General features: G+C 32.3%; 1 protein-coding gene across 8 annotated transcripts in view; it reads left to right on the top strand.

Annotated features, from left to right (window-relative positions):
- Positions 1-13,084, top strand: part of LOC108966532 — a 99,145-nt gene that overhangs the window by 72,682 nt on the left and 13,379 nt on the right. For 7 of the 8 annotated variants that reach the window (XM_018929488.1, XM_018929484.1, XM_018929487.1 and 4 more), the window contains 2 exons: positions 4,252-4,404; positions 12,015-12,229. In XM_018929488.1, coding sequence (XP_018785033.1) covers positions 4,252-4,404; positions 12,015-12,229 — 368 coding nt within the window. Of the gene's footprint in view, positions 1-1,674; positions 1,828-4,251; positions 4,405-12,014; positions 12,230-13,084 lie in introns of all 8 variants that reach the window. The other variant, XM_018929489.1, reaches the window with a different exon arrangement.

The raw sequence follows: 13,084 nt of genomic DNA, 5'->3' as shown, positions 1-13,084 counted from the left end.
CTCTGTTACAAATATGAATAATGCAAGAATGTGTGCTTTCTGTGTTTTTATATGCGTTTTTTCATTATTATTATTGTAATTATTAAACGTATTATTATTACTATTTTTATTTTTTTACTATTTTTTTATTTTTTTGTAATAAAAATATTAAAGTTATAAGTCAAAGTCGTGTAGCAACTATTATACAAAGCTACCAAAAGCTTCTCATCAGTAGCAAACACTGACTTTTCAGAATAGAAACTAAATCACCATTTCGAAGCGCACCGTCAACGCTCTCAGGGCTAATATCGCTGTGCTACATTCTCTGCAGTGGTTAGGTAGTCTTATACTGGAGCTGATAGTGTCCACCTCCACCAACTCTCTCCGCAAACTTTGACCCTTCCATATAAAAGCTCCCCCTCCCCCTCTCTTTCACCCTGTCCTTACCACCCAGGCCTCCCTTGAAGGTATATGAGCAAAGAGGAGATAAGGAGGGCATGCTTCCGTTACCTAACAATCCAATTTTTTTAGAATGAAAGTCAAAGAGTATGCGGATTCCAAAGTGTCCACGCCTATTCAAAGCTCTAATGACCGCTTACGGCAACATTGTTGAATGCTCCTCGATATCGATAATGGTCCCACTGTTAACCTTGTTCATCATGCTCCACTCATTCACCTTTGCAATATGTAGGCCCTTGAAAGTCGATTTTTTGGAATACAACCCCTTATGTGCAGATCATTCAATCTCACTAAAAAATAATTTAAGATATATCACTAGACTACAAGTAAATCTTCTATAAAAAATCTGTCTGACCATCTGTCAAACAATTTATCAGACCTGCTGTCAAACTAATGTCAAAAAGGTGTGAAATATAACATAAGTGTTTGACATAGACTATATCTTTTATGGAGCCAGTAAAGCGAACTGCCAAACTAATGTCAACTTTTAAACAATCTATCAGACCTGCTGTCAAACTAGTGTTAAAAAGGTCTCAAAGTAAACATAAGTGTCTAACATTTATCTACAATACACTTTGGCCCTCTGATATTTCCTAAATTTGTTTGTGTTTTATTGGAGATTGAAATTTTGGGTCGATGAAATTTTATCGTTAGAAATTTATGTGTTGGAAGTTTTCAGAGAAAATAGAGAGTTTATGTATAATGTATAAGTTGAGTGCTGTAGTTATTCTATAAAGCATATTACTTAAATTTTTATTATTATTTTTTAATTTAAAGCATTTCTAAATTTATTTTTATTATTTATTGTAGCATTTTAAGCTAATTTTAATTTTTTAGTATATTGTCTAGTGTGATAATTTTTTTGTTTACATAAAAAGTCATTGTGACGACTACATTTTATATTTTCTATATGTTATATGCTTGTAAACGCCGATTTGCATTTACTTAATATGCAGCATATTAAACTATCATATGCATACACATTTATTTAGTTCTAATATTGCCATATTGCTAGTTGAAAATGCCTGCGTAACTTGAAGTTAGTAGCAAATTTGCTTGAAATATGTGAAAACAAAAATAGAATTGCCATTTAGCTAGCGTCAAGAACTATATTATAAACTCTATTTAACAAGCGTAAAAAATATATTAATAAAATCCACTGTCCAAATATATATATACGTATGTCTATATGAATGCCAACAACCGAACCAATCAACCTAACAAACAACAACGTAGGGAACTACAGCTGTCTTAGGGTCGATTTAATATTTACCAGAGATCGTGCATTCTATTTCACCACCGTTTTTATACCCGGCATTATACTGGTGACGTCATCATTTATAACATTCTGGCTAGAATGGAATGCAGTTCCGGCCAGATCGATGATAGGTAAAAATAAAACATTAATAATCACAAAATAATTAAACAAAATTGCAAACAACCCATCACAACTTACAAAAAAGTATACGAAACCAGAAACAAACTAAAATCTCCCATAATTTTCAACCCATTCATAAAAAATCAAATAAATAAACAGGTATTATTTATTAGATATGCAACTACAAAACATTTGTTTACTTTAATGAACAAATTATAAACAAATTTTATTTGTCTGTAGTATGCCAGCTAACTTTTACATTTGTATGTATATTCAAAATTTGTTTGCTATAATTTTGAATGCTCGTACCGGTTATTTGCTAAACATGCTCACCCCAAATTTCACCACAGAACAATTCACCCACGGTAAATGCTATGCCTGTGTACAATTCCAATAATCGTTTTGATTATATTGTAGTTTGCGTATTTTATTTTACGATTTGATTGAATTTTCATTATAGTAATTTCGTAATTATAGTAATATTTGGAAAACGTAATTTTATTAAATTTACTGTTGCGCAATTCATTTAGCAAATGTTCAAAACCAATTTATTTAAAAAAAATATATGAAATTAAATTTAAAAAAAATTCCTACCGTCTCCCAAACACAACCAATGAAATTCCTGCCCTGCTCTAAAAGCGCTCTTTAGACATATCTGCATTCTAGCGCTCGCCCTTTACCGTTATTACCTAAGCCTTTTTACCAAGCCTTAAAATTTTTTTATTAAAATTTTTTCAATATATTGCCTACTTTTATTATTAATTTCTCGCGTAATTTGAGGTAAATGTTGCAACAGATATTTAGTTTGCTTCCCAGTATTTAATTATTCACATATAATTCACATACGCTAGTGCTGATGTGGCAGGTAAAATACTTATTTATTGCCTTTATGCAGCATATTTATGGAATACATAATTTTTCAGCAGTCTCTTTTTTTACATTCTCTTAAAAGTATTTTTTAACAAAAACCAAATTGTCTTCCGTGCCTTGCATTTGGATTTAGCATTCTCATTTTCACACGAAGAAAAACGAAATCCTTAAAAACATTTGCGTTTTACTGCATGCAATAAATTTTTTATTAAAGTAGAAAACACCGAATTACTTTTAAAAAAATTTGCAAACTCCACATACCCAAAAAATTATAATTATATTCCCATAACATGAATGCCAAAGAAGGTGAATATGTATACCAAAAAGCTTTCAGGGATCCTTAGATAAACAAGTATTTCAAAAGAAGCTTCCATGGAAGCTTTGGTGAAAAATATGTCAAAAAAGTGGAAAAGTATGCCCAAAAGCTCTTAGGAATGATTAGGCGAACATGTATGCCAAAAGAAGCTTCATGGAAGCTTCGTTGAATAAGTATGCTTAAAAGCTTTCAGGGATGCTTAGGTGAACAGGTATGCCAAAACCTTTCAGGGATGCGTAAGTGAACAAGTATGCAAATAGAAGCTCTCATGAAAGCTTAGGCAAATAAGTATACAGTTATATACTTCATAACATAGTCTGGACTTAGTGAGTAGGTATTTAGAGTGCCACTGTTACAAAGCTTAATTTTAAGTTATAATTAAAAATAGCCAAAGACAACACATTTAGTTGGTGATACATGAGATGAATAATTGATATACATACATACAAATATGTAATTTATAGTACAAATTATCGAAAGCTTTTGCCGGACTAACAAATAAATTTTCGTAAGGAAATTATTTTTCACAAAATCAACACAAAAGCTATATATGGTAATTATAATAAATTATTTCACAGAAATTATGTGAATTATTTATCCAAAAAATAGTAAATGCATATAGAGTAAATTTATAAAAAACACAATATAGTTTTCCTCATAGAAACTTACTTAAGTTAAACTCGTGTGCAAAGCTTTCACCTTTGAAAGCTCACGTAAGGTAAATGCGTGTCTAAAGCTTTCACTACTGAAAGCTTTCATAAGTTAAACGCGCGCATAAGGCTATCATCATTGAAAACTCTTTTGAATTAAACGCGCGTCTAAAGCTTCCACCATAGGAATCTCTCTTAACGTAAATGCGTATCTTAAGATTTCACTTTTTCGTGCGCAACTGTCGCATAACTTTCACACTCGACTTCTACTCGTTTGTACCATAAAATGTCACTCAATGTTTGCGTGTTGTAACTTAAGTCATTTGTCTCGTCTCTGTCGTCGTCTCATACAATATACTGTGCTATAATCTAAGTACGTCCATAGTTTGTTCTAAATGTTCTACGTCTATACCACTGACATATAAATACCGCATAGTTTTAGTCGAAATAAAATAACTATATATATTTATATACGAATAAAACGAATGCAAGCTACCTAAGTGAATAGTTTAAATTTAGTAAAAAATATGAAACAATTTTGCATAAAGCCATGCTGGCATTATCTACTATGTTGTATTGTGTGTATTCTTTTCCTAAAGGTAATTACAGTTGCCTAGAAGTCGAGTTGACTTTTACCAGGGATCGTGCTTATTATTTCACCACTGTTTTTATACCCGGCATTATATTGGTGACATCATCATTTATCACATTTTGGCTGGAATGGAATGCTGTGCCAGCCAGAGTTATGATCGGTATGTAAAAATCTTAATACGTTTAGTTAGATATGCATTAAAACAAAACAAATATTATTTGTTTTTTATCTGTAAGCTGAAAATTAGCGTCATTAGTTGAGGGTAGTTTAAGTTAGTTATAAAGGGTGTCAGCTGAAAAATATAGGTAGAGTTTTTAGCGTAGAAGACTATTATATATACTTGTATATATATTGATTATAAATCGCCTACTGTATACATTAATCGTTACTATATATCAATATAATATATAAAAATATAGTAAAGGATTGATCAATATTAAGCTTTAAGTAAGTAGGCACCACTACCAAATGTAAGAAAATGTAATAGTTCTGAAAAATGTTAACTTGACATCTAGCTTTCCGATAATTTTATATGTTCTGGACATTTTTTTTTAGAATGAACTAAAGCCCTAAATCATATTTGATATTTGAATTCTGGTATTTATAATTGAAAGCACAAGTTTCCATTTGCTCTTTTTCTTTAAAATCTCTAATTTCAAAAATGCACAAAGGCTCAAAAGCACAAAGCTCCCATCTTTTTCATTTTTTACCGCTTATTTAAATAAATTACTTCTCCATAAATAAGTGATACAAGATTTTCAAAAACAAGCAACAGTATCTGCTTTTCACAAATCAGAGCTTTTCAAAAGCTTTTAAATAAAAGTATACTTAAAACATTGGTTCTCCGTCAGGCATTGGAGCGTTATATTAGGTTGTCAAAAAAGTCTTGCGGTATTTTCGTTAATTGGCGCTGAGAGCGCGTAGTTCTAGTTTTATTCGTTGCATCGGGTCATGCTATACCTTTTTGGAAAGCTCATTTCACGCGCTAACAGGTGTTTGATTGATTGTCGTTTCTTTTAAGTCGTTCGTGAGTTATAGCGTCGCAAAATACGGCATATTTTACAGTACTACTACGATAAAGGCAAAAATGCATCTCAAGCCGCCAATAAAATTCGTGCAGTTTATGGACCCGATACAGTTTCAAGGCATTTTTTCATGATTTTTATTGTAGAGCGTATTTTATAATAAAGTACCCTAAAATCTCTGTTCTAAATGGAAAAATAGTTATAACACAATCCTAAAAATCTTTAGTAAAATCACTGTAGTCAATAAATAGGCATCTTATAAGTTAGTTACACTGATTCCAAAGGTATGTATTTTGTGCTAAAATGTTGAGTATACAATTAAGTAAGTAGTTCTTTAGTTCACGCCCGTAACATACAAATTGGTAAAATCCCCATTTTTATTTATTTTAGTTCTTTTTTTTACTTTTTATAAATTCCAACAACTTAACGGTATAAATTAGTAGACATATTTTGCATGCGTAATTTGCAAGCTTTTAAACAATAATGTGCATTTACACTTATTATTAATTGATATGCGGAAATATACACATACGCACACCCATACAAACAACTACGAACACGCAACACTACCATCACTTCACTTTTCAACTTTTGATATTTCGTATTTAAGCCAAAAAAAAGTAGTTTAGTATTTATATATCTGTGCATTTTGTAAAATTTTTAAACCACAAAAACTTGCATAAAAAAACTTAAAAATTTAAAAAAAAAATTGTAATTTGCAACCGCAGACACCACAACAGAAAATACAATTAAAAGTTAAATTTTTTAAATATGCTTATTTATTACCGTCATTACAAACGTCAAACCAATAAAAAATGTGTCAGAAGTGTTTACCACAACTACAAAAACAACAACTTTCGAACTTTCAACAAAATATGCAGCGTGTGCAAATTGGCGCATTAAAGCTCGATAGAACGTAAGACCGCCGATGACGGAAATTGCACGTGCGTAAAGAGAGTGTAAGGGACTTAGTGGCAACACCAATGGCAAGGAGTAGCAGAACATTTTCTGAAAAAATAGCAGCATACTTTATCACTTTGCCATATTCAAAGTTTGCTCGTCTGTTTTTCACATAATACAAAAGTTGCGGCGTTTTCACAAACACCTGCACACACACACACACGCACTTAGATACGCCAAAATATATTTTTCGTTCAGTGCCAAAGCATGTCACACGTAAAGGGAAGTGCGTAAGTCTGCAATCATGCTGCCAAGAGCGCGCAAAGTAACCGTTAAACCTTATCTACACGCAGTAAAGGCATTAAAAATGAATTTGTGTCAGTGAGAAATGCATTTGTGTCGGTGAGAAAAGCGTTTACTGCAAATAAAATGCATTTTTGTTGGAGCAAAATGTTTTTGTGTGCTGCAAAATGCAACGCTGAGGTGCTGTGCACGTCTCCTGCATGCCTTACTGCGAGCGTAAATAAATTTCGTCGTTAAGTCGCTAACTTGAGCGCTGTTATTGGCCGCGACAGGCTGCCAAAAGTTGTCACTTTGACGTAAGCAAAGCGAAATTGCAATTATATGTGGAATTTTGGAAAAGTTAGAAAGCTGGAAATGTTGAAATTTTACTTAAAACTGTATACATATGTTCATATTGATGTTACAAAAGCCTTTTTAGCATATTTGCTGACTTACAGGTGTTGACTTCGAAAAAGTAATTGGTGTGAAAGGTGGGTAGATATTTCTAACGACGAGCTGGGAGGCCCATTGTGATACTATCAAGACTAAAGCCGCCTTACTCTATTGTATTGGAGTGAAACTCTCATCAAAATGTCATAATGTCAGATTTGAACAAAATTACTTCTAAAATTTATCATCATATTGGCATATACTATACACTATTGTACTTCTATTGCAGACTTCATATGATTTCATGGTTTAAAATGTAAATTGATATGTAGGTGTGATGATAAAGGCATGGATTGAGGCATGATGTGATATTAATAATGAAATTGTCACCTGTGATGTTTTACATAAGGTGCCACGATGCTCAGTTTTGATAAAAAAAAATTATTTTACTATTTAGGATATTTGGAATTCATGTAGTTGTAGTTTTTTTTTTTTTTTTTTTTTTTTTTTTTTTTTTTTTTTTTTTTTTTTTTTTTTTTTTTTTTTTTTTTTTTTTTTTTTTTTGATGTAAATGTATATGACGTGACGTGTTGAGGGATGATACGATAATATGATGTTATATAATAACGATAGAAGAGAAACTAAAGCGCATTGAACGTATGATGATGTAACATCACAAGCAAATGCAAATGCTGACTTCACATCATGTGATGACATATGATGTGACATTAGATGATATGACGCAAAATAAAGTTATGAGCTGCTAAAAAAGCAATATTATCTCAACTAATTTGAGAGTACAAAATATATCAAGTGATCACTAGCAGAGACATATGAAGACTGTGCATCATGTGATGTTTTTTTTTTTTCCTAGCACACAGAAATTATACTTATAAGGCAATTGGTATACCAGCTGGCACTCTTATTTAAGTTTAAAAAATCTTGTAATTTGATATGGAAATTTCAAGCATCAGACTGCTGGTGAAAATTTTAAAGGCATTTGATGTGATTTATCAAAGCATGTTGTTTGTCACATTATCATATCATCGCTTAAAGGAATATGAAGTCATGCGACTGACATCAAGTAGAATAGCAATGCCAATAATTGCAGAACAAGGCACGCTTAAATGAAAGAATGCCATGCTCAGCAACAACTAAAGCTTCAAACGAGTAATTTACAGGATTCCTGTACAATTTTTTAAAGAACATATTATTTTTAATCACTTGCTTATTTGCTTACAAATCCACTGCCTTGAACACATAATAAAAAAACAAAAAAAAAAAAACATCAAAAAAGCGCATACGTGTCTGGAGTGCACAACACTTAGTTCGCACTGCAATTGGCAACTTCCTAACTACTTGCCTTACCTCAACATACATACTTTGAAACAATTAAGCACTCGCAAATGGCACAAGTGGGTTACTGCGACTTTTTGCTTTAGCAAATACTACTGCATTTTTCACCCGTTTAGTGGCACGACGCTGCCAGTGCGGCCTAATTACCACAAAACGTCACTAACGCTTGGCGAGCTGCAATCAAGCCGAAATGAAGTAAACTAAGCAAGCATCATAATGCACAAACAAGATGGCGCTTTTTCTATTGCAAACCTGACTTGCTCACAAAGAAATGTGGCGAAACAAAGCCAATTATGTTTACTACTTATACTGAGACCGTCGGTGTGACAACTTTATGCATTGAAGGGGTTTCTGCTTGCAACTAAAAGCAGCTAAAAGAGTGTGGTCAATGTTTATACATTTAGTTGAGAGCTTGTGGTAAATTTACTTATACCGTTAAACATCTAACAGCCATTTACGGTAGCTGAAAGCTTTTATTTAGCTTTCGATGCACTTAAGTGAAAGCTCTAAGCAGCTAAGTAAGTACTTCCTTAGTTGTGGTTTAGTTTTTCGCTCTCTCTCTCTGTATACCACTTATTACGGAAATAAACTGAGCCAATAGTGGGAATTTAGATTTTTGTACAGCTATACAAGAACACAGTCCAATGCATTACCACGGAAGCAATAAAAAAGGTTACATATTTCACTGACTGGCAGCGCTTTTGTGCTTGTTAAGGAAACCAGGAAACCAGCAGGATATTCGATTTTTACATGCACGCTACCAGCGTCCACTGAGAGCGCTGCTTGATTGCCAATAATTTGTGCTATATCCCAGAAGGATATGGAAATAGTGAAGTACAATTTGTGGTCACAATCGGTAGAATATGGGCAGTTTGAGACTAATTCTTAAAGGACTAGTACATTGTGAATGTATTAATCTCTCTGAAAGTGAAGTTCATGGATTTGAAAAAGCGATAAAATCTAGTATCTTTAAATTCCCTTAGTGTCAACTGTTTCGCACTAATTTGAAACTATTCCTTTTTTCGACACAAGAAACGTATTCAAATGTAACCATAAAAAATTTTTTTTAAAAAGCTTTCAGGCATTCAGAGAGCTTTAAGCTTTTTAGAACCTGACTTGAAAATATCACTTTTTTCGACACAAGAAACAAAATGAAATGTGAACATAAATAAAATTGTTATAAAGCATTCAGTCGTTCAAAAAGCGTAAAGCTTTTTAGAACCACACGTGTACTTCAATCTGAAAATGATTAAAATTTTCAAGAATTTTCATTTCAGCGATTTTCATGTAAGCTTTCAGCCATTCAGAAAGCTTAGAGCTTTTAAGAACCGAGTCTTTTTGGGATAACAACAGTTGGTTTACTAGAAATAGCTGAAAAAATTACATCGATATTATAGACATACATAGAAATCCACTCTAAAATATACTTTCTAAACTTACTAAGTAATACTCTAACACCAGCGACCAGTTATAGCACACGTAACTCTTTATTTGACCTCAGTGATTGCTCTCCTCGGTCATACATATGTATGTATTGAAGTTAAAGTCACTTTGTGGCTTATGCAAAAAGCAAACCATTTTCGGCCGGAACTGGCTTGTAGCCACGCAACAGAGCAGCGGTTTAGCACATCCGCTGTCAATAAAAATATCGGACATCGTAACTTGCAACATTTTGTGGCAAGTTTATTCATCACTATGAAAAATAACATGTGAGCACTTAGCTTCAGTATAAGCAATATAAGAGATATAGTAAAATAAACGGCAATGAACCGGAAGGATGCTTAATAATAAAAGAAAGCAAAATAAATTATGCTTACTCTATTGCGCTGAAATTTACAAGGTTTATTTAGCCGATTAACTACAGCTACGAAAATATTTATCTCATTGGCGGGTGTGTATTTTGTCATTTCTTATTTGTGGGGTTTTAATGCTCATTGTCGAGAGATAAAACGCAATGTTAACATAAAGTAATACAAATATAAAAGTAGGGTTGTTAAATGTATGCTTTTTGTATTTATGTACCCAGTGATTCGCTTAAGGAGTGGTATATACTTACGTATTATATAAACTGATATATATAAGTATTTAATTTATATATAGTATATGATTTTGGGTGCATTAAACTATGCTTCCCATAGACGAATTTTGACAGCAATCAAATTTTTGGCATATGGTTATATTCAAACTTTCAAGAAAATAAAATTGATATGATATGATATATGAATTTTTAAGGCACTTTTCGAAGACGTATACTAATGTAAGTTTAACCACAATTCTCGTCACAAATTTCATACAATCCAGAAAAAGTTTTTTCTTAAACAATTTAAATTTTAAACCATTCATAAATATAGACAGTATCCTCAAGTACTTTTCCCTCGCACCACTGAAGTAAGTAAGTGGCAAGCAAATTGAGAATGGCAAGCAGAAAGCGTACAATATAATAAAGTAAGACAAAATATGCTAAATTACATTACATTATGCATTTTAGTGAGTAGTTAGGACCGGAGTTGCAGCACAACGCAATCAGCCACTTGTTGTGCGATATACAACTGGCATTGCCACTGTCGGTACTCAAATTGAAGCATAAATAAATATTAAGACGCAGATGCAGATGAGTGTTGGCTTATTGTGGGTAGCTGCAATAAGACAAAATGTGCATTATGTCGTAAATTTAAGAACTTTAGGTAAATTGCATGATTGCAGCTCAGCGAGAAGTTAACGACTCTGTAGATATGAGCTCGCTGTGAAATATTGCTGGATATTTGCGGGAAATAAGGCATTGAAGAAAGCAGTATTTCTAGGTTGAAGTGTATAAATAGAGGGAGAAATATTTGTATATTTTACTTAAAAGATTGATTTGTCTGAACTTCCGTTAGCGGACCACCATAGCATACAGTTGCCATACAAACTGAATGATCCCAAGATGTGTTTTGTATGGAAAACTTCTTCATTTGACGAGTTATTTTTACAAAATTCGTCACGAGCCATTATTTAGGGCAATGGTGCAATCTCCGAAAACATTGTCAGATCGGATCGGATATCATATAGCTGCTATACAAACCGAACGATCGGAATGAAGTCGTTGCATGGAAAAATGTTTAATTTCACGAAACTTGCCTTAAGCAATAACGCAATCTCCGAAGAAATGGTTCCGTTCGGATTTTTTTTTTTTTTTCTTTTTTTTTTTTTTTTTTTTGAAATGAAGTCAAAAATTTGAAGCAAAGATTGTTTTTTTGACATTTTTGATTTGAGATCAATAATGGTTTTCAGGCTAAATGTTACTTAATAATCAATATTCTAATAGAATTGACAACATATTAGATATATTTGTGAAAAGAAGAGTATTTTTTCTATAAGAAAGCAGAAAACAACATCAAAAACAATTTTAGAATTTTTTAGAAGCCTTGCTTATTTAAAAATAAATACACTAAATACAACCACTGAATGCTAAATATTTATGCACACAGTTATTTTATAGATTCTAAGATTATTTTCGTCAAAAATAACTTTTTTGTATAACTAAAACATTTAAATTTTACACAAAGTACCACAGAAAATAAAAAAAACGCATTAACGAAACTCACGTAATTTATTGAAACTTTAAATACACACCCTGCATTGTATCCATAACATATAAAAAACTCACCACACCCGCCAAATAATTAACATCAACCCCTTACCATAGAGATCCCTGATCAACCCTATTATATATTTCTGCTATATGATATCTAGCTCGATAAATTATATAAAATTAATTGACTTGCTACTTTCTGCTTTTGTTTTGTTTTTTGTGTTGTGTGGCAACCAACAAATCTAGGTGTAACAACAATGTTGAATTTCTTTACAACATCCAACGGTTTCCGCAGCACACTGCCCGTCGTCTCCAATCTCACCGCTATGAATGTTTGGGATGGCGTTTGCATGTGCTTCATCTACGCCTCGCTACTGGAGTTTGTATGCGTGAATTATATGGGCCGCAAGCGGCCACAACATAATGCTGTCTATCGACCTGGCGAGAATCCTGTCACACAGGTAATAAAACACCATCTCACACATTCACAACACAACACACCTACCCACCCACACACACACACACATCCATATTGATTTGTCTGTGCTATTACTATCTCTCTACCCCTCTATATGTATTGCTAACACTCTCTACATTTAACCATTCATTAAAAAAACCACAACGCGCAACACTATATCTATCTCTGTCTAAGACACTTGCGCGTAAACCTAAAACCGGCTGAGAATTACAAACTAAACTTTTCTTTATTAACAAAATTCATGATTTACGAAATTCAAAAAAATTAGGTAAAAAAAGCCAACAATTCAATGGCCTGAATGTATTAATATATATCATTTTTTTCGAAAAAGGCTATTCACAAATACTGAAAGATTTTAGTATTACCACAAGCAAAATTCCATACCACTCATTCTAAACTCTCCGCCAATAATTACTGTAACCATTTTATGTTTTATAAATTTTCTTACTACTTTTATTTCATACTTTTTAACACTTAATCTTCTACTTTTCTCTACAACACTTGCTATATTTTTCGAAAATTTAACAAAGTAAAATTTCTTAGCATATTTAAACAGACGTTCGTACTGTTTCCCTATTAATAAGTCTTGAAAATTATGCCAATATTTCACATATGTATGAGTATAAAAACCAACTACAGTCCGTTTTAAAAGTATGCGTAAGGCTGCGTAATAAACCTAGTATTTTACTTAGGCTTGCTCTTCAAGCATTTTCCTTTCAACTTTTGATATCTATATTTCATTTTTTAAATTTCGCATATTTTGTTGAACTATTTAAAAAATTTTAAGTAAAAAACTAACGTAACAGCACGTTTACGTGATTTTTTTTATTGAAATAAT

The sequence above is a fragment of the Bactrocera latifrons genome, unplaced genomic scaffold, assembly GCF_001853355.1.
Source record: "Bactrocera latifrons isolate USDA-ARS-PBARC rearing strain unplaced genomic scaffold, ASM185335v1 scaffold_163, whole genome shotgun sequence".
Classification (NCBI taxonomy): Eukaryota; Metazoa; Arthropoda; class Insecta; order Diptera; family Tephritidae; genus Bactrocera; species Bactrocera latifrons.
Note: the sequence above shows the minus strand (reverse complement) of the source record. Positions and strands in the feature narration are given on the sequence as shown.